We start from the raw sequence: 21,737 nt of genomic DNA on the forward strand, positions 1-21,737 counted from the left end.
CTTGAGGGTGAGGAAGGGGTGTGCAATGCAGGTGCTCCATCAGAACAGATCCTTACAGGAATACATTGCTAGACCACAAAACCCAAGACCATTGCCCTTTTATGCCACGCTGAAAACACCACTCAGCTAAAGAGCCAGAAGTTGCCTTGGTGCAGCAATGCTATGCTTGTAATCCGAAGAGCAAGGGCTGAGGCAATGTCAACCTGGCCTCACCAGTTATCCTAAAATTATCTTGCAGGGCTTCTCCCAACACTAATGTAGAATACTTCCATGGAAAAGGCATGGCTTTGTTTTGATGAAGTGCAGAGTGCTAAGAAAGTGCTGCATGTAGACAATATTTCCCATCTACCCCATCAGCAGCCCATTCTGCACTTATCCTGGAAACTGCTCTGCTAATAGATTGGCTCCTGATATGGTGTCTGCCGACCTTGATCAAATATTTTTGCTCATTTTTCTGCCTCAGAACAAGGACAGCTTTCTGTGAGGTAAGTGCTGGCTCAAGCATTCTCTGCTTTTTCCCCTGCATAGTTTGCATGTGTGTGTGGTGGGTATATAATGATGTGATATGTCTGCACCTAGAGCCTGCTGATTTTCTCTTGCAGTCTATGTCAAATCATCAGGTATAGCTATGTTGTGCTATGAAATAAATCTCCCTCAAAAATCAATATACCGGTTGTGGGCTGAGATGAGCTTAGCACCCATCAGCACGCAACAGTTGTGTTATTCTTCTGCAGCATTGATTTATCTCTTCTCTCTCAGACAGACCTATGACATGGGGTTTAGGGGGCAGCACCCATGTCATGTTCACCCACAGGGCTGGAGAAAAGCCTTTACACCACGGGTGACTTGGTCTTCTCTGGGTGGTGGTCTGCTCTTTAATGGCTGAGGATTCTTCAGAGTCCCACAACCACTTTATGAGTGTAGCTGATTGCTCAGGTGCGGTTTTATTTGCACGCCTGGCTTTTGTTTGTGACAATATGCAAATACAAGTGTCCTGCACCTCCAGATAATGACAAGGAGTGGAGTTAATTTTTAAGGAGAAGCTGTATAAGCACAGCACAGTTAAACTTCTTGATGTAAAGAAAGTCACCAATTCACAAAGGAATTTGATTACCTCTATCCATTATACACACACAGTGAGTGATCGTGCTACTAACCATCTGTCATCTATTTCATTTGCATCATCAACACCTGCCCTGTTTATCTGCTACATTCTTTTCTTCGCTGAATTCTTACACTGCTTTAATAAAATACAGAAATGTTATTGTTAAAAACCAATTAATTTACAATCCTCCATAGAGATAGTATTACTTATAATTCAATTTAGCTTCTAATGACCTGCTTTCTTGCAAAATGACTTAATTCTAGTGTCAAAGATTAGTTATTAGACATTACCCTGCTGCACCAGTCATGTACTGCTGAGACAGGCAAAGCAGCTCTAGGTGTCCCTGGTCATTAATCAGAACTTGGAGACATTTTCCCTTTAACTCATTACAGAACCTGATTTCATCTGCCACTTTAACTCTTCGCTTTACAGAGTATTTTGAATCTACCTTTCCTTGTGTTTTCATATTTTGGGCCTTCGAGGGGGAGAACAGAGCTGGAAGTCCAACCGCTCTGGAAAAAGCTGTCGTGGCTCATGCTTTCCACTGACCCTCCACTAAGGAGTTCATTTTGCATCTCAACCATTATGTGAATGGAGCCTGAAAAACAGTACTGGCTTTATCCTACATCAGCTTTGGGGAAATTAACACAACTGGATTTTCCACACAATTATAGCACTGGATGTACTTTCCTTCTTCTTAGAAGAAATAGCATTATGAACATACACCACAGAGGCCAACCCGATTCCAGGTGAGCACCTTGGCAAGGCAGCTACTGCCATCCCCTTTCTGGGCTTCACAAAAGGCATTGTGAAGCAAGCGGCCAAAATCCAGCCAGTTCTCACAGCATCAGCCGGGCTCATGGCCATTCAGAAGTGATGTTTCATATACAAAATATGATGTGCAACCTAGGGCTGGGCCAAATTCTTCTTTCTCACTCTATCCCAGGCAACGTTTGGCTTTTCTTGCTCATTACTAGTATAGCTTCTTCCTCTTTCTCAAGTGGTATATCACTTTACTGGGAGTAACCCTATTTGTGGGACAATTGCAGACTGTGATATGACAGTAAGGATGGATTTGATTTTTGGAAAACAGTCTAAAGCATTATTCTGGGTCTTTGATTTTTTTATTTCTGTGATGCATAAGAGAAATACCAGTAAATGAAATCCCAAGTCTTTAGAGCATTTCAGTAACAAAGGGCGTAAAAATGACATATAGAAATGGATGGATTATATACAGAAAGTAAACCTTTTAAACAGTTTATGGCAACTTTAGCTCTTGAACAATTACACGCAGACTATTTTTAAAATGCAGAACAAAATTAAAAGTTCAAGCTCATCAAAACCCCTTCACGGAGATGGCACAACTGGCAGGATTTAATGTGGAAAAGGTTATTTCTCCTATTCACAGCCAAGTCTATATGCTGCAGTACTACTTCCAATAAAATCTTATTTTTAGCATGTTCGAGTGGTGCAGCTTAGAGTTGGTGAAATTTTTCATTTTCCCAAAATACAGTCATTTCTGTCTTTCGAAAACTGAGAAGCTACCTAGTGTTATAAAAGGCAAATAATGTCTCATCTGACTTCTTGACAACTGCATGCCACGCTGGAAGAATAAGAGATGCTCATTATTTTCCTAAAGCACAGGAGTTGGCTGTACAGTGTAGGCTAACGAAACAGCTGTCTTCTAAGAAGCATTTTTTTTTCACAATAGACTATCAAGGGACATGTGAATAGTACACCAGACTAACTCTTAAACAACAGGCATTCTTACAAATGATCAAACTCAGCTATGAGTGCCTAAGAATAACCTCCTCTGGATGGCAGGGGTGGGATGTTGCTCTTCATGTACTGCAAATGCTAAAGCTGTACATACAATATTTCTCTGGGTGAATGCTCTGTTTATATAGCTGAGATTATTTGCAGACAAAATCCATCTGAAACACTAATATCTTAAATACAGTGAGGATCAGCCCTTTGGACAATATGGTAAATCTCTTTGCATGAGCATTCTTAACACTACTGCTTTCCAAATGATATAGAGTTATTGTTTCAATCAAACTAATAAATAATTCACATTTCTAAATGGTTTCTACACAGGGTGATGGAGCGTTATGGTAGGGTAGGAAACATCCAGCTAGAGCCTGAAATGTCTTCAGACATAATCCTAAAATAATCCTGTTTTCAAATGGTAAAAGTTCGTGCCTCCTGCTCAGGCGGCACATCATCAGCATCCAGATCAGGAGTTATGCCAAACTAGCTGTAATCTAATATGGAAATGAGATGTTGGCCTTGATATTGTGTCATTCTTCTGAATGGGATCACCTGCACCCATATCTCCTAGGAGGAAATTTCAAACAGAGTTAGCTCCTTAAACCTTCTAATTAAAATGAGAAATCCCCAGGCTTCCATGACTCAGCCTCGGAAAAAGATTATTAGGAATTTAATAGGGAAAATATCGCATCTCAGACCATCTGTGACCCAGTGCTCTGTGAGAATTTAAAGAAAACTGGAGGGAGGAGGTGCACGCTCCAAAGCACACTCTAGGAGTACTTTGTTGGAGCTGCAATAAATCAACATAGTTAGAGTACAGCCTTTTTCAGATTTAATTACTGTTACATAATTATTAGCAAAGCAGTCTCCTCTGAAACTGTAAAACTCATTACATCAAAAATCCCCAAGCTCCTGATGGAATTTATGAACTAGTTACTTTCTTCCTAGCTCTGGGAAAATGCAATAGGATGCATTTGGTTTTGTCTCCAGCATTTTTTATTCTGTGGAGCTATTCTGTTCTTCTTAGTTTCAGGGAACATTCCCTATTTGCCCCCCCCTTTTTTTTTTTTTTTTTTTTTAATTGTAAAACATGTTCGTTTTCATTTGTTTGTTTTTCTGCTCCTGGCACAGAATTTAGACATAAGCACTCGGGGACAGATACCCTTTCCCCCCTTGCTGAAAGGGATTCGCATCTCATTTCCTTCATCACTCTAGCAGCTACTGATTGAGCTAAAGCATGGATTCCCTCATGAAGATGCCAAAGAACAAAATTTTCATTGTCTTTTCCCAGGGGTTTTGCTGTGAATACACAGTTTTAAAACCTGCCAATGATCTGAACAAATTGCCACCAGGGAAGGCCATTTGGAGTCTATATCAAGCAAGCCTAAGGCCAGCCCTTCCTGACCATCGCTGCCCAGTTTTAAGGCTGTTGACAGCTGCCTCCTGGCTCTCCTGTAGGATAGCAAAGAGATTGCACGATGCCCTAATAGACAGGATGACCCTTAAATCTATGACAGAAGTAGTAAGAGACATTCCCTTAGAAAGCTGAGAGAACAAGTGAAGAATGGTAATGGCAACGGGTCCTTTAGGGTCCTGTTATTTCACAGCTGGTGGGGCTGGGCTGAGGAAGCAGCAAGGTCTCAGCCAAACCATGTGAAAACAACTACAGCAATCCTCCTTTTTCTACTTCTTCCCTTAGCCAGAAAGTTGCATTTCTTAGCAGACTTCGTGCTAGTACAGCCCAGCCATCAGCCCTTGGACGTATTCCTAAAGCTAAGCCTCATGTTGACTGCTTGTGAGCTCAGGAGTTATGAGTCTAGGTAAAGCATCATAGTTTGTTCAGGGTAGCTCACAGCTAATCAATGCTTTTGTGCTACAGCACAAAGCTCAAATCACATTTGCCTGTTGAAATTGCTGTGACGATGTCATTGCTAATGACAGAAGACTGGTGTGCTTTTTCTTGAGCTGCTTTGGTAAGTTTGTGGTATCAGGGAGTAACCAGTCTTCCTGTCTTTGCCTGCTCCAAAATATGCCTTTGTGGTTTTATAAATTGGCTTGTTCTTTCATGCAAAATTGCAAATCTTACCATGGTAATTTTATACATGACAAAGTTTCTTGTCTCAACCCAGTTTTGTTTACCTGTAGACATAATAGTGAGGTAAAATGTTAAACTAGTGATTTAGAAAACTCGAGAATCTGAGCTACACTGGGTCAGGAACATCAGGATATTCACTTCTGCTCTGCATTTAATATAATTTAATCATCTTCACAGATATTTCTCTTGGTAGATATTACAGGTTGCAAACCAACAAGAAATCCATTCAAGAAAATAAAGTATAACTTAATTTTGCATAACATTTTAATGTGATCTGGATCCTAAAATGTGTAATAGGGCTAAATGATATATTTATAATATCTCAAAAGAGATATCAAGGAAGGAAACAAGAAAAAATAGGGGCTCTCTTTCGAAAAGAAGGGATATGGCGCAAGGATCAGAATGCGCATTTCACACAGCACCAGCTGAAGTAGTTTCCTGCACTATATTTCTGGTAGACAATAGATGAACAGACGGTTTAGGGAGAAGGGAGAGACAGTTTGGAACTGGATTTTTAGATGAAGGAGGAGTCAGTAGAATTTAATGAAAATAGGGTTACATGGCTGATTTTTAAAAAATATTCTTTTTCTTTTCTCCCTAGGAAAAAGCAGTTGCTTGAAGCATTCTGGAAAAGCAGATCTTGAGGTGATCATAAGGAGAAGAAATTACAGTAGTTAGGGTAAGAGGAATGAACAGTGTAATATTTGTTGGTGCGCTGAAGAAGAAAACATTGTATATGAAACAGAAGATAAAGACAGGACATGAATCTTAGTACTGTTCATGGAGTTTATTTCAATTGCAGAGGGCTTTGCCCAGATCTAGGACAGGGAGAGAAGAAATAAAAGTGTCCTTGAGGGCTCTTTTCTTATCTGAACAAATCTTCTAAAGCATCTCACTGGAAAATTGTACTGAGCTTATGTTCTTGGGTATGTTCTTACTTTGTGAAAGATGGGCTCAGAATGTTTATTGGCATGGAGGCAGAAAGTGTGATTTGGGCAGTTATGTGGGCCACTGGGTAAAGCATCAGATTGAGGTCTCAGACACTTGAGCAAGTTACCATAGCTTAATGAGTTCCTGTGTAGCAGCTGAGCTGTTGCAAATGTAGGGTAGCACACGCTAATTTAAACTGTTTTCACTGGGGCTCAGCTGATGCATGGCAGCCGTTTAGCCAAGGTAGCTCAGTCATATGTCTGAAATCTGATTTAAGGAATCTGGGCTCAGCTTAGTTTAGGAGGTAGGTTACTAGGTTTCTGCTTACTTTGACTTCTTGGGGCAAATGTTTCATCTTCGTTTTTCTTTTGCAAACAGCAACAGTAATGGTGCCAACTCACAGCTATGAAGTGTTTTGGGGGAAAGGAGGGAGGAAAATAAAAAGGGGAGGAGTGCTACAAAAGCAAGATGTTTCTATTTGTTGTTGGGTAGAAGTGTGGAATATGTTGATCTTTGGGTGAGGTTAATGCTAAGTTTTTATGCTTGTCTGTTTTAATACCTGAGTAAATTCGATGTGTTTAAAGAGTTTTGCTGGTATAAATGAGGGCGGAATCTTGCCATAGGGGTCTAGCCTGCTATTGGTGAACACGCGAAACCTCAGCTGAGATTTAGCGCAGTTCCTGGGAAGAGCCAAAGAATCAGCAAATGTGTTTTTTGCTTACCACTTACTCTCTTTGGGCATTTTGGAAAGTATCAGGTGCCCCTATCCTCCAAGGGGAAGTACACAAGTGTCCATTTATATTTGTTTTTAATATGATATGCTTTTAAATCATTTAATATTGAGAGGTTTGCTTTCTCCCTTGTTTGAAATGAAGGTGCTCCCCTGTGGAAGGATTTTTATTCTGTCTTTCTGTGGTGATCATAACATGTGGCACTCCAGACAGCTATTCTGCTCAGAGCTGAAAAACACCAAGCATTTCCTTTAATACTACCAATAAACATTTGTGTGATTTTTTCCATAAAGTGGTACTCTGAGCATCGTGCCAGTTCTCCAAGTGACAGATTCTTTTGGAGGCGAAAGAAAAGTATCAGTATTTAATGGTTACCATAAGTATTTTCCAACAGTTTAAGAAGCACAAAGTTCTAAAATATTTATGTATACACATCAGTAGCAGTACTCTGCTACCATTTATTAGGCAGAATGACAAAATACATGTATCAGAGTTACGATTGCTGTGATAATTACTTGAGGGAATCATTCCATAATGAAAATAAAAACCAAAACCATAGCACTGTGTACAGTGATTAAATATTTGTGTAATGACTTCCTCTACGTTCACAGAGGTGGTTCATATTTCAAAATATTTGACCCAGAAAATTAACATCTTGCTGCAAGTGGTCACCTTATTCTTACAACTACACCTTTAGAAGTTGCCAAGGACAATGGTTCTCCTGTACTTGCAGTCAGTTTCCTGCTTTGCCCCTTCTGTTTGTTACAAAGCACTTTCAGACAATAAACTCACGAACTGCTACAGAAATCACCTGTTATTGCTCCTGTGTGTATTTACCCTGGTTGATAATGGGGAACAGCAGAGCAAGAATCAAAAGTCTTGGTTTTGGGGGTCCTGCCTCATAAGCGTAGACAGACTCTGCCTAGTTATTCATCAGACTAAAGATTTTCACCAGAGCTGTGCTAACCCCCTCAGCTACCGCTTCTGGGCTGGCAGTAGCAGCTGTCTCTTACCATTATGCCCCGAGGAAGCAATGGCATTTGCCAGCAACTCCCTTTGTGTCTAACTCATTTCCTACATTCTCTTCTTTCATTTGCATAGTCAACTGGTCCTTACGCCTCAAGAAAATCAGGAGAGCATCTGAGGAATAAGTTGTTAGAAATGGAGTTTTTAAACATCACACCAGGAGGTGCATGCACAGACCTCATTATATTCCCAACAGGTCTGCCAGCTCACGAGAACATAACACACCAGAGAGACTCTCTGTACTAACAGTTGACAGTACTAAAATAAAGAAGGCAGCACCCCCGCTCCCTCTTGTCTCGGAAAATCATTGTGTAAATGCAGTGAAATATTTCTGTGAGCCTGCTTTCCACCACGATGCCCTTCTGGTGGACAGGACTTATTGATGTGTCAGGAGTGCTAGAAAGAATAGGACTTCAGTTATAACAGGCTGCTTGCTTCCATTGTTCTTCCCTCCATCTGTCTCCCTTCTTTCACAGTAATTTAGCCTGGGGTTGTCCCAAAAGTGTCAGTTAGAAATTAGTCAAAATCACCTGAAATCCTAGAAGAGGTTAGATCAGAGACTCGTTTCACTGAACCTCTTCAGAATGAGGGCTTCAGCATCGTTAGTGCTTTGATCTCTGATGGTTTTTCCCATCTGTGGTTAGCCAGACTGCAATGGCATGCTGATGCCTCTGCTGCTCAGGAGAGATCTGGCAAAGATGTTTTCCAGGTGAGGGGCTGTGTTGGCATCAACCACTCTGAACCACCAACATCTAATGTTGCCTCAAAGGTGTCTCTGGTAAATAACAGTCATTGAGACACCCCCTTGCTGCCCCCCTTCTCGTTCTTTTTGACTAGCCCAGTGGATAAGTGGCAAGCCTGTCCTCCTAGTTCTGGGTGGTGTTCATGCCTTTGTTAGGTGCTTTTGGGCTGTGATTTTTATGTACTGTGGTATCAGGATGTGACAGCCTCTTTTTTTTGCCCCAGCCCCATGCCTTCTTATTCTGAGTTTGAGTATGACTGGGGCTGTGCTTGATGTGGTTTCCCAGCTACAAGTGGAACCTAGGCACAGCTGAACAGTGCTGAACCAAACCAGCTGCTGACTTATCAAACAAGTGGCAAGGGTTCAATGGCAAGTGCTGCTAATGAAAAAAAGATAAGTCTCTGCCTATGATTCTGGCCTGATTTGCTGTTGACTTGGTGCTGACCACCATGCCACAGCCAATGCCAGCTGCCCGTTTAAAGTAACAGAGAAAGCACGCTGGGAATCTCTGACAATTTTATTAACAAAGCTGGTCAGAAAACTTCCAACGAAGAAAAAGTGCTTTGAAATATCTTGCTTTGGTTATGAGAGAGATATCATTGGGTGAGGGTTTTGTAGGAGGGGGAAGAGGGATGGAATGAGTATTGCTGTGACCTGTGTGGGCTTGCAGCCTACTGGCTAGAGCTGTGATGTGGGATGCCAGCATTTGTGGCCTGCTCTTATTTGGAAGAGGCTCAGTTTACCACTTTTGCTCTCAGTCAGGCAATCAGTCAATCAGACTTGAATCTAGGGGCATAAATCCACTGTAATTATTCTTCAGTGGGCTGTTTTAGTCAATGATGAGCCTGGTGTTGCTGGAGTTTTGGTGTGGTCTTAGTGCTTGCAGAAGGTAAGAAAGTGACAAATCTGAACAACCACTGTTGCTCATTCAGCCAAGATAAGGTTCTGAAAGCCTACTGAAATGAAATGTATGTGCAACATAAGCTGAAGTGTTCAAACTAATTACAGTGTATGCACAACTCTGAGTACGTTATGCATAAACTCAGCAGTACTTCAATAGCAGCTTATTTATATGTTGCTGTTGAAATTTAGGCTCCTTGGTTGTTTTTAAGCTTTGTAGTCAATGCTGATGTATCATCTTGTTCTGGTTTGGTCCTGTGGCTCCAAGAGAGGTATTGGATGCTCAGTGCTTTTAAAATAATGTGCCTTTATGGTCAGGAGGCTGAACTGGTAATAGCAGTCTGACTACGGATGTGTTCTTCATAAAGACTGGTTATATCTGTGGTTCTATGAAAGTATGTAGATATTCCTCAGTCTTATGTAGGATATGATAATCCCAAATGGTGTTGATGGTTTTGGACCTGTTTGGACTGTTGTGCCTATGTAGGAACCATCTAGAACAGCTTTTCTGACAGTAAGCATGAGCTGACTTCCCATACCTACAGACCTTCCCGCAAATGAGCCTCTGTAGTGACCAGGGAACCAAAAATTGAAGCCATATGGAAACTTACTGTGCATATTAAATTGCATGCAGCAGTGTTAACAGCATTTTGATTTGTGGCTGCAAGTAATAAATGAATTATATTAATTTTGTAGCTGCAAGCTAATCTCTCCAGAATTACTTTTTAATAACCAGCATCATGTTCAGTGGTAAGATTTAAATACATTTAGGAACAATTTGAGAATTCTTAAAAAAAAAAAAAAAAAGCTAGATTACCATTTAAGACTGAGTTTATTTAATAATTCTCTAGATAGATATTTCAAAGTAAAATGTCACGTAGCAGTTGAGTGACCTGGAGAGTAGATTACCTATATATGATGCAGGAGCTGGGATAAATCACAGGTGAAATGAGTAAACTAAGTAAAGACTCTATATTGTCTAGTGCTACCTTCCCACTGGTCTGCAGGAGAGGAGGGGGAGCTATCACACAGATCTAGGATATCTGAGCACAGGAGTTATTCCTCCCTGCATGTGGGCCTTCCTTGCCAATAACTTCTCCTTTTTGGAGGAGTTGCTTCCCAGACATCTCATTGGTGACTGTAAGAAGGCAAAGGATGATGGTGAGTGTATGCTTGCAGTCTGGGATTGCTAGCAATGTGCATTGTCCCGTATAGAATATCTTCTCTTAGTCTGTTAATCATATATTTAATATGTTAATACCGATGCTGCTAGTGTCATTTTTGCCCAGAACAGTGCTGTAATTTGAAGGAGGGCACACACCCAACACATGGATAGGAAAAAGAGTGTAGGGAATATGACCACAGCAGCAGTGAGGTATTGCGCCCAGGCAGCTTGTACTGTTAGCTTCTCATGGAGGCCACTAGGCACAGCTTAAATGAACCACTGAAGAGCTTTTCCATAAGGCTGTGCCTGTGGTAGAGGCCATTACTCATGGCAGAGTCACCATCTTACAGAACATGCTGACATCTGTGTGGGTACCTGAGGGTACAGGGAACCCGTGATTAAGTAAGATGTGGATGTATTGTACAGCAACATATCTCCTCTAGGGCATCTTTTGCAGGCTCAGCTGTTGCGAAGTGCCTGTTAATCCAGCATGAAGGCTGAAGTAACTGTTATGGGGTAGATGACCTGCTGTGCAAAGCAACTGCTTTGTTCAAAATGGCGAGAAGCAGAGTTGTAGTTGGGACACACTTGCTGTCCAGGCAAAGCACACTGGCACCCCTGCTCGCATTTTACGTACTGTCTGAGAGGTAATTATCTGGAAGTGTTCTGGCCATGATGTTGCTTCTTCCCCACAGAAGGTGAATATTCCCTTACCTATGTTTCCACCGGGTGCCACAGTGCACCCTGCACTGAATTACTCTATCCACTAGGAAAGCTATGGTTATACTTCTGGTGCAATTTAATCACTTATTGTGTTAGGTATGTGTTTCTGTGGTTGCTATTTGTCATTCCAATTTCTGCATTTAGTTATCTTAAGCCTCTCCTAAAAAGAGAGTGTGAGATGAGGCGTGGGGACAGGGTTACCCTTTTAGCTAAGCTTCTATTTTATTGAAGAAGGAAAAAACTGAGTGTGTAGAAAGAGTAAGAATATATGAAATTTAGGAGGAAACATGAAGGTTATGACTGGCTTGAATCCACGGACTGAAAGACTATGTAGCTAAACACTTGGGAAAAAGTGACTGGATATATCGATGGCTGTTCAATCCCTGCCTTAGCACACTCCTAAATATTGTGCCATTTTGGCATCAAAATTAATAACACTATATACATTCAGTCAAGTGATTTCCCCATTTTCTGATGGGGACACACAAAATCTGTCCCCCAGTGGGTATAGGCATGCCTCTGTATGTACACTGATGGGTGTGAACCAAAATGGTTGTTTTATCTATTGTGAGGAATAGATTTACTTTATAAAAGTAATGCCTGTTATCAAGACAAAGATGCCAACCACAAGAACAGCTCTGTTTGTACATCCAGAGGGCAAGGGCTTTGCATTCTGAGTGGCGCTGACTCTCCCTCAGAATTTGGAGGTGGAATCTCAATTGCTTAATAATTAAAATTAGCAAGAGTCACACTCCTGCTGTTCTTGGTGTCTGGACAATGCTTTTCTTCCACACATACTCTTCTTCTGGTGCAGGGCAAATATCCACTAGTATTCATGTGGGCTTCCCCCTGGATTCTGAGGAAGATCCCGTCATAATTTCTTTGTTTGCAAGCTGTCTGCCCAACAGAAATGTCATTTCAGTTGCATCTAAGCATTATGCATCTGCTCATATGGCTGTAAATAAATAACGTAGTAGATAAGGCTACGTTTAGCTTCCCGTGTGATTTAGAATCCAATCTGGTATCTGCTGAACTCCCATGGAACAAGAGCAGAACTAAGCCCTTACATTCCTGCTTTCAAGAGCATAAAATGTACATTATAATCTCTGATTTAGCCTGGATTTTCTACCTGTACAAGGATCTCCAGTTGATTATTCTCATTTCCAAACAGAATGTCCAAGCACTTTGGAATTTATAACCTTTTGTGTGTGGGTATACCTACAGAAATGCAACACACACACCCCCACCCTGAATATTAGTGCAATGTTCACTAGGCTAGGTTGAGGATATACTGAATAGCCTAGAAAAAAGATAAATCATAAAGATTGCTTTTCTGTTTCTTTGTTTTATTGTTGTTTTTGTTGGGTTGGGAGGTTAAGCTCCTGAAGTAGTCAAGAATTTCGGCTACAGCTAGATTTGGCTTGTTTCTATACGGTATGTTCTTACATACGTGGTGTCCTAGAATTAAATAGTGTAAGTAGTGCAGTTACAGGGATAAATGTGGAAGTCTAAGGAGCTAGTGACAAAGGAAAACAGCCAAGAAAAAACAGTGGTTTGGGGGAGAGGGGGAGGAAACCTCTTTACAACCCTACAACGACCTTTGTGGGTGATGCCAACTCAAAGCCAGTTGCAAGTCACAGGGACTCCACTCTGCAGGCATTAGGAAAAAGGTTATTTTGCCTGTGAGTTTGGCTTTTATTTCCATTTCCCTAGCTTGTTCTTGCATATCATCTGGGGTATGAGGGAAGGCTCTGCAGGAAAATAGGCCATCCTTTTGGCAGAACACACAAGGATTCTGTGAGACGACCTGCTCAGGTCTGATTGTGCAGCAGAGAGGGCTTGGGAGCACAGTTCTGCGTGGCAGCCCCGTGTGCGGCGGTTAGATTTGTATCAGTGAGACACGACAGGTCTGCCCTTGAGATTCTGAAGTGGCACGGTGCCAGCTGCTCGCCACGCTGATCTGTGTCTCTCCAGAGCAAAATCACAACCTGCTGCCATGGTTCAGCTCTGGGTCAGACCCACAGCCAGACTATGGAAGAGGGGGGTGGGTTGGTTTGGGGGTTTTTGTTTGCTTGTTCTAGCTTTTAATTGGGAAATTGGTGAAATTTTATAAGGGGAGCTGCTTTCATGACAATTCAGCCCAAAGCAGCACCATCTCTGCTACTTGTACATGAAAAGCTGTAGGTTTTTGGTACCAGGATTAAACTTGCTTTGACCTTGGGTATGGACCATAAAATATGACTTATAGGCTTGAGTTAAGCTAGATTCACAATCTGAAAGACAAACCCACGCAGCTACTTTTTTAATTTAGGCAAGTATTATTTGCTTTTGCAAGGAAAGATCCTGCCATGTGTTTCACTGGGATTTCATTCATCTTTATTGATGGCATTTCACTTAATTTGCTGCCATTCGAGAGCCCTACAGGCAAAGGGGAGAAGAGAAGAGTAAAGTAGGGGTAAAAATGGGAGAGGGAATTGCTAGCATAGAAAAAAACCTGCTGTCACGTTTGTGCCTGTGCAATCTCCATACATTTTAAAAATCTTTGTGCAGGTAGCTATGAAGTGAAAGAATGCAGACAGTCCCGAAGGGAGCACAGCCACGATGTGTCCTAAAATGAGCGTATTCCTACTGTAATGCAGAGGAGCTTTGAGATCTCCTCTAAGCTCTAGCAAAGCAGTGGCTACCCCTCCCTCTCCCTTTGTAGGACTGCAGAGCTGGGGCCACCGATTTTACTCGTGATAAGATTTTGGGGGTTTGAGACAGTGTTCAGAGGTACAGCCTAGCACTACCGTGTCCATCCTACCCAGTGATTACTGGTGAGCCCAGTGTTGCAGAGGAAAGTGTGCGAAAGCTGCAGTAGGCTGTCATGCCTCCCACCCCTTTTTCCAAATCAGGCACATCCCTGTCTTCGACAGGGCTGGCTGAAATCCTGGAACATGATGTTTAGTTTCTTTTCCAGCATTTTTATTAGTAAAACAAATATTTATTTTCCTCACCCTGTTCTGACATCTTTGGGCAACTTTTTTTTAATGCCCTTATGTTGGAAGCAGGGTACTAGGTTAGATGGATGTTTAATCTGAACCAGTACAGATACTCTTAAATAATTAGTGTACTTCTGATACCATAAACCCATACAGTGCTTTAAAAAAAAATAATCACTCTAAAATGTTACTCTGGGAAACACTAAATGGCAGAGAGTTCCACTGTGTAAGAAAATGTATGAAGTAGCTTTTCTTCTGCCAGCTATGAGGTTCCCACCTCTAAAATTGACAGAAGGCTTCATTACTCTTGTGCTAGAGGACAGGGGAGAATAGAAATTTCTCACCTATTTTTTCTGGAGCAGTTGCTATTTTACATATTTCTATCCTCAAGGAAGTGAAGGCAGTTAAGAGGAGAACAAGGCAGGCAGAAATGAGCAGCTTTGTTTTGCTGTATGAATGGGGTTGAAAAGAGACAAACCTTATAAAGCGGAGATTACGGTTAAAGAAACCCACTGGTTTTTATTCGTGTGAGTTTAAAGCACTAGAACTTTCTTGGTGCTTGGGTTTATTCCCTAAAATAAGGCAACCTCAGTGTCTTTTAAAAATCACGTCAGAGCTCAGAACACCTTGTGTTCTGTGACTGGCCAGCAAAGTAGCACAGAAATGTTTGTCGTGTGCGTGAAAGAGAAGGTATGCAAGAGAGCCTGCTCCCACGGGAATCCCCTACCTCCATATCTCTAAATAATCCATACCCTCCGAGACAGGGAATGTCAGGGTTTTTCATGCTGTCTCAATATTTTTCTATGACTTGCTCCATTATTTATTCTGGACTGGCTTTCCAATTTGCAATGCCCTGAGCAAGCGTGATGCCTGCCTTGAGCTACCAGAGGGGGAATCTGGCTGCGAATTGCCTCCCCATCTGTCGTGGAGTGAGCGAGAAAGATCCGAACTGGCAGGGATGCTTTTTTCCCCTTTCCCTTTGCTTTTGCTGCCAGAAGGGGAAACTGGAACTGGCCCATGAGTTATTGAGTTAATATAGGACCACGGAGCTGGAGACCCCCAGATTGCAGAGCCTGAAGTCTTAGCACCCTTTGGGTGCTGAATGTATTGTGGCCAGCATTTCCTTCCCTTGGTGCAGGACTTTAGAGCTGTATCCTTGCTTTGCTCTTAACTTATGTAAACTCACCCTTCCCAGATGCAGCAATGCTGCTCAGAAGCACTCAGCTAACTTTCAGCCTCTTCTTACAGAACTCAGAAGTTTGCTGCCTCCGCTCAGTGGGAGGGCGTTCAAAGGATCCCCTGTTTCTGGGTCCACTTGCCTAGAGCTTCTGATGATATAGTAAGATAGCTCAGTGTCTCTTTCCTGTGAATATGTGCCCAGGACTGGATGCTTGCTCCTCCTTGACTGGCTTCTTCCTCTTCCACTCTCCTGTCACCTATTCCTTGCTTTGTTAATTATCAGCTAATTCTGAATAACAGCTAAAGCAATCTGATTTACCTTCTTCTCTTTCCCCAAACCCCTCCTATACAGAATGCAAAACACATGGGGATGCTTCTAAGCTGACGGGCATCACCATCACTTTTCATCCAAGGCAGAAAACCACTGCATATACCTTCCACAGTTCCTGGCCTTGAAAAAAGGTGGGATAATCCTGAGCCAACCCCCCAAACCATGGCTGAAGGCTCTGCTTCAAAAGGCTCTGTTCTGGGCTTGATTTTTGTGTCTGGAGAGGATGTTGGTGGCACAAAACCGTGTGTTCAGCCCCCTCCCTCTCCAAGCTTGCAAGCATTTAGCCACTGACCTAGACTTTGTGACTTGTTAGCCCTCTCCAACAGTTGGGGTAGCCTGGTCTTATTTGGAAGAGATGAATGTTAGGCTGCTGTTGTCCTGAAGGATCTGCAATGCTTGATGGGGCAGGCTGTTTACAGCAAGTCCCGCTTGTGAAATTAGGCAAATTATCAGGAAAAATTGGCCCATCCCCTCTTTGCCAAGCTGTGTACTCAAGTGAGAGTCTGAGATTGATATGTCATTAAGAAACTGTGACCCACACTGTAATTCTGCCAAGGGTCTCAAACTTGCAAGTAGAATTTGCACTTTTTATATGCTGGTTTGGGATTTTTTTAACTATTTCTTACACATTCACACCATAGCATTTTCGTGCTGCAGGTGAATGTCTGTCAGGTAGCTGCTATTTATGCCTCAAAATCAGGACGTCTTGTTCACTCACAGGTTTAAAGGCTCTTGGCTTTTAGCTCAACTGGTCATTCATGTTGTCACTCATGTAGCTTATTGAGAAATAGATCTGAGTCGTCCGAAAACTTCCGAGGCTCAGCTCTGTTAAGGTACTAGGGGCCATGCAGACCCCTGTAGGTGCTGAACTAATGACAGTTGCAGAAGCATCTGTAGTTTACTGGTGCTGTTTATTAACTAGGACTAGTTTGGGATGTTCAGGGAGTCCTTCCCTCTGCAGATTTTAGGCTTCCTGTGCTCTTGCACCCCTCCGCGAGCCAGATCTGGAGGCGCAGCTAGTGGCCTGAGTGTCCACTCAGGGCCCCTTCCTGCGTGAAATTTGTTTTTTTGTTGAGAGACAAAGTTACCTTCTTCCTCTAACCTGTGTTTCATTTAGCACACAGCTGTCTCTGTGATATTTTTGGGTCTGCTTATGCTGCATTGCTAATACATCCTTCTGAAAATAGCGCAAGGTTCGCCCTGATAATTCATGATTTCCATCCCCAGGCTCAAGCACTACAGGGGTGCAGAAAAGAAAGCTTGTGTAGGCAAGACCAAAGGCAGCTGTATACTGTGAAATAACAAGTATCAGGCAAAATACAGTATCACAGCTAATAGATGTATTTTAAAAGTGGAAACATCTATGTTTAATTGCATTTAAAGTACGTAGTGAGAAACCACAGTTATACATTGTTATAACAAACCTTTACATCTGAAGTCAGAATAATACAAAAAAAGTGCTGAATATATATATATATGGTCAAAATAACTGAGGCAAAATTTCGACAACATCTTCTAAAATATTAGCATGTGGCCCCTGCCAGCAACACACTAAAGGTCAGGCTGAATAATGTCAGTGACAATCACTGGTTTTCCTTAGCTCACCCAAAAACAACAACCCAAAAAACTGTTTTGCTTTTTTGTTTGCTTTTTTTGTTTTTGCATAGCTTTCAATATTGCTGCACTCTCACCTCTGCATATTGCAAGCCCATCTCAGTTCTGAGATAATTTCTCTAAAGTTCTGAATATGTTTAATCCAGTTCTCCTCAGATACATAATATATATTTTCTACCAATTATAAATACATCATTTTAATTAATCTGATTTCAATAACATGCATTTGTATAATTACTGTACAATCAAAATAGACATTGACTTTACACAGTGTGTATGCTTTTATTTCAGCGATATTTTTTCAGACACACTGCTCAACAAATCAAGCAAAGAGGGAAATAAAAAGAAATAAAGAAAAAGGTGAAATAACCTCTGGGAGGGAACAGAATCTCACAGTGTTTACAGACAAAAAAAAAAACCCCAAAAGGAAAAAAATAATTATAGGGAAAAGGGTTTATTAATACATAGAAAATCCCCACAATAGTTGAAACACACTTTAGGAACTAGTAAACACGTTAAATAGAGTTGTGCCAATTACGCAGTGCCCAAGCATCTGCTTGCTCTTAATTAGATGGGGAGGTGAATGACCACTGTTTATTTTCATTTTCCTCATTAATTATGAAAAACTGCATTTAATTCATCTTGCATGGTGAGAGACTGGCTGCGCAGATGTAAGTCGTAAGGGAAGTGGCTCTCTGTAGGCAACCTGAACATAGAGCTCTGCCCAAGGGGACCCCTGGGTGGCACTGCACAGTAATGCATGCCGTAATTGTAATTTTTGCCATAGTCCAAGCTTTCTTCTTGCTTCAGGGAAAATATCCCATTATAGTTAATTGGGGGAGGACTTAAGGGACCTTCAAACTGTGGGCTGGCGCACTCGGGGGAAGTGCTTTCATAGAAGGACTCGTAAGCGCTGCAGTAATTGTAAGGTTTCATGGACTTGGAGTTGTCGAGAGTCCCATGCCCCGGGGGGGTGCCGAGCTCGGGGCTGTGGTAGGGGGGGTAGAAGGTGGAGTAGGGCGAGCGGGTGTGATGGGCGCCTTCGCCGGCCTGGCCCATCAGGAAACTTCTGGCATTCAGCTGCAGGCATCCCGCCACCAAGTTTGTCGTTGGCTGGGACAGACCCTTGCACAAGTTTTGGACGAAGGTGAGCAGGTCGGGTCTCTTGCCAATTCGCAGGATCTCAGAAAGAGCCCAAATGTAGTTCTTGGCTAGTCTCAAAGTTTCTATTTTGGACAGTTTTTGTGTTTTAGAATAACAAGGGACTACTTTCCTTAAATTGTCCAGGGCGTCGTTAAGGCCGTGCATCCGGTTCCTCTCTCTCGCATTGGCTTCTTGTCGCCTGAATTTGATCCTTTCCATCCTTATCTTGCTTGTCTTTTTTTTCCGAAGGCCTCTTCGCCTAGGCAAGCCATTCTCATCCTCCTCTTCTCTTTCTTCCTCCTCCTCCTCTTTTTCTGTGTCTTCTCCAGGAGATCTTTTAATATTCTTTCCTCGGAGCACGATTTGCTTTGAAAAGCTTTCTGGGTTCTTCATTTGCTTTTGGTCCTCACTTTCTCTGGGAAACTTTCTACACATCTGGGATTCTGGCATTACAACAGACTCATCAAACGGTAGTGTTAACATGGTTCTATAATCTTAAGTTACCTGAAAGAATGCCAGCACAATATTTAAGTATTTCCATTTTTAAAGTTTGCCGACTTACACACACATCCTCATGCATGTTTCGTGCGTCTGCATGCACGTTCAGTGTACATGAGTGTCTGTGTGTGTATAGAAATGCATAATATATAAAATATAACACATTTTTTGCATAAAGTACCAGTTGAAAATGCTCATTTAAAAAAAAAATATAATGAAAGCTGCACAGAATTTTAACATCACTCGAAACATTCAGGATTTTGCAACTAAAAAGCCACATTTCTTACAGATAACTGTAGAGTAAATCAATATTTAAAATGTACAATTAGCTCCCTGGTCATTTATCTTATTTTTAAACAAGCCCTTCAAACCTTTGCTACAGTGGAATTCAAAGAAATGCAAAACATGATAAAGCAATACAGAAATTTCATTAATCCAAATTCCCCTGGGTGAAAAACTGAGGCGAGCAAGAGCACTCTTACAATTGAAAAGTGCCATATCTCTATTAACTGATGGATAAATATTTTTAAATCACTTTTTGACTTAGATTTGGAAGTTTTTTCCCTCCCTCCCCATTTCTTCCCTTATGAATCAAGATACTAAACTAATAAGTTAGAGTGGGTGAGAAAACAAAATTAATGGAACATTCCCCCCCCCAGATCACTCGGCTAGTAGCAGTTAAAAATTATTTTTTTTCCTGATGAGATGTATGAAAATCACATGTTACTTATTTTATATTAAGACAAAAATCAGACTGATCTAACCCTAAACGTATTCAGATTAGAGTTAGGAAATAAAATCCCCCTACCTTTTTTTTTTTCCTTCCTTTTTCCCAGCAAAAATTCTAACTGATATTATCTGGTTTGTTAAAATAAACTTATTTGGGGTTTTTTTTTCCTCTTTTTCTTTCCTCCTTATTTTTTTTTTCTCCCCATCAGTTGTGGGGGGGGGAGGTGAAAAATTCCCTGCACGCTATAGCAGTGTTTATGTTCTGCGAGGCTCAGACGTCTCCCTCCAGCTCGTAGCTGACAGGAGCGGTCTGTGGATTCTGACTGCAGTCCTGCACGTGTGCTCAGAATCCAGCCTGGAATGGAAAAATAATTTCCTTTTTCCCCCCATTATTTTGCTTTTGTTTGCAGTTTGGGAGCAGCAAAAGCTGGGATCCCATGGTCCTCAAAGAGGCAAGCAAAACGAATGCAGGGACTTTTCCTAATAGAACAAAACTAAACAAAAACCCCAGTCAAAGACTAACTCTATCAGTATTGTCTACACACTTGCAATATTACATAACACCAATGAAAGTCTGCAATTGCATCGGAAGAATAAAAATGTTAGGAGGAGTTATTAGACAGTAAATAGCATACATAAAATACAAGACAATGATACTGTATCTTTAAACACTTGCATGCACACCCAGCACCAACTGAAATATATCTTTATTTGTATTACCTTTAGCTTTTTATTTCATTCAACAATCAGTTTTCATTTTTTGCCTTCCAAATCTTTTCAGTCTGAATGTCGCATCGTCTCCTGGAGTCTAGATCTGTGTATATCTGCACTATCTCATTGATCTCTAAAAAGTGACATTGATGCCAACTGCCAGAGCTGGTACCCATGCCATCTGCTAGTGACGTCACGGGGCAGAGAAAACCACGTGAGCCTTTCTCCTGGGACCTTCATTCTGCACTGATCATCTGGCATCCCTCTAAGTGGGTACCAGCATTCATGTATCAACACAGAAGGTTAGACTGATAGAAAAAAAAAGGGGGGGGGGAGAAGGAAAAAAAATCTGCACCAGCATTTCATATACAGTAGGTGCGTTTCCACTGGAGCTGCTTCTTTTTAGCAGTCTAGCTGCACGGATAGACGTGCCAACATTTGGTGCTATCCCTGCCTACAGGTACGGCTGCCCTGTGGTTGTTAATACGGTATTGTTTATAGGGAAAGTGATGTCTTGTGTCGATCCGAGTCACTCCGGTGCACCTGGTACCCTGGAAAAAAACACACGGGGGGGGCAAGGAATGGAAGGCGGGAATGGGGCAGTAATGCTGGTGCTGTAACACATAGCACAGTCACAAAAAGTAGTTTTTATGTGAAGCTGATGGGAGCGATAGTTGGGGTGTGGGGTTTGTTTGAGTGTGGCGTGTTGCCCCAGAGCACAGGATAACGGGAGCAAACCTCCTGCCAGCTGGAAGAAACACTCGCCTTGCATCCCTTGGTGGGGTTTTGACATTCCCAAAAGGAGGCATTTGTGAGAAACTGGACATACAAGGTGAAAACGTAACAAACTGATGCTTTTTTCAGAAGAGTGTGTCGGGGCTCGCTGGTCCCCGTCCTGCCCAGTGTGATGCGTATGACCAAGGCACACCTGCACCTGGCGAGGTGATACGCTCAGGTCTAAGTTGGGGTGCTCGGAGGGTTTGCCCTGTTGCCAAATTGTCTCCGCCTGCCTCGCGTTTTTGAGAGCGCTCCACTGAAATCTCTTTAAAAACTGAGTTATTTCCTTTGGAAACACGCTCTTCCTCCTCCTAAAAATCTCCCCCTGCCCTTCCATTTGCCTCCCTGGCTGCTTCTTTCTTCATGTCCTTGTTTTTCCTCGTCAGCTGCCTCTCCTGTACTCCCTGCTCTTCCTCCCTTAACCCTTTTGTCTCTTTCCACAGGCAAGAAACTGTTAAATGAAGCTGACAAAGCCTCTCGGCTCAGCCATGCCATGGAGCTTATGGCAAACTCCACCTTGGTGTGTTTGGGGTTTGTGGGTTGCTTTTATTTAAGGAGTGGTGTGTCACATATAAGGGCTATCAAGA

The 21,737-nt window shown here is 42.0% G+C and overlaps 2 protein-coding genes across 5 annotated transcripts in view; one reads left to right on the forward strand and one right to left on the reverse strand.

Annotated features, from left to right (window-relative positions):
* Window positions 1–21,737, forward strand: part of ITPRID1 (ITPR interacting domain containing 1) — a 142,650-nt gene that overhangs the window by 10,867 nt on the left and 110,046 nt on the right. The gene's annotated exons all lie outside the window — the stretch shown is intronic.
* NEUROD6 (neuronal differentiation 6) lies at window positions 16,997–20,942 on the reverse strand. The gene is made up of 2 exons (XM_030485190.1): window positions 20,383–20,942; window positions 16,997–18,939 (listed from the first exon to the last, which is right to left on the reverse strand). Exon 2 carries the CDS (start codon window positions 18,916–18,918, stop codon window positions 17,905–17,907), a length of 1,014 nt encoding a protein of 337 aa, XP_030341050.1. The 5' UTR covers window positions 18,919–18,939; window positions 20,383–20,942; the 3' UTR covers window positions 16,997–17,904.

This window comes from Strigops habroptila, chromosome 1 (assembly GCF_004027225.2).
Source record: "Strigops habroptila isolate Jane chromosome 1, bStrHab1.2.pri, whole genome shotgun sequence".
In the NCBI taxonomy this organism is placed as follows: domain Eukaryota; kingdom Metazoa; phylum Chordata; class Aves; order Psittaciformes; family Psittacidae; genus Strigops; species Strigops habroptila.

What these genes read in the sequence shown, in the direction of transcription:
- NEUROD6 (XM_030485190.1), bottom strand. Translation starts at nt 18,918, where the DNA reads ATGTTAACACTACCGTTTGATGAGTCTGTTGTAATGCCAGAATCCCAG.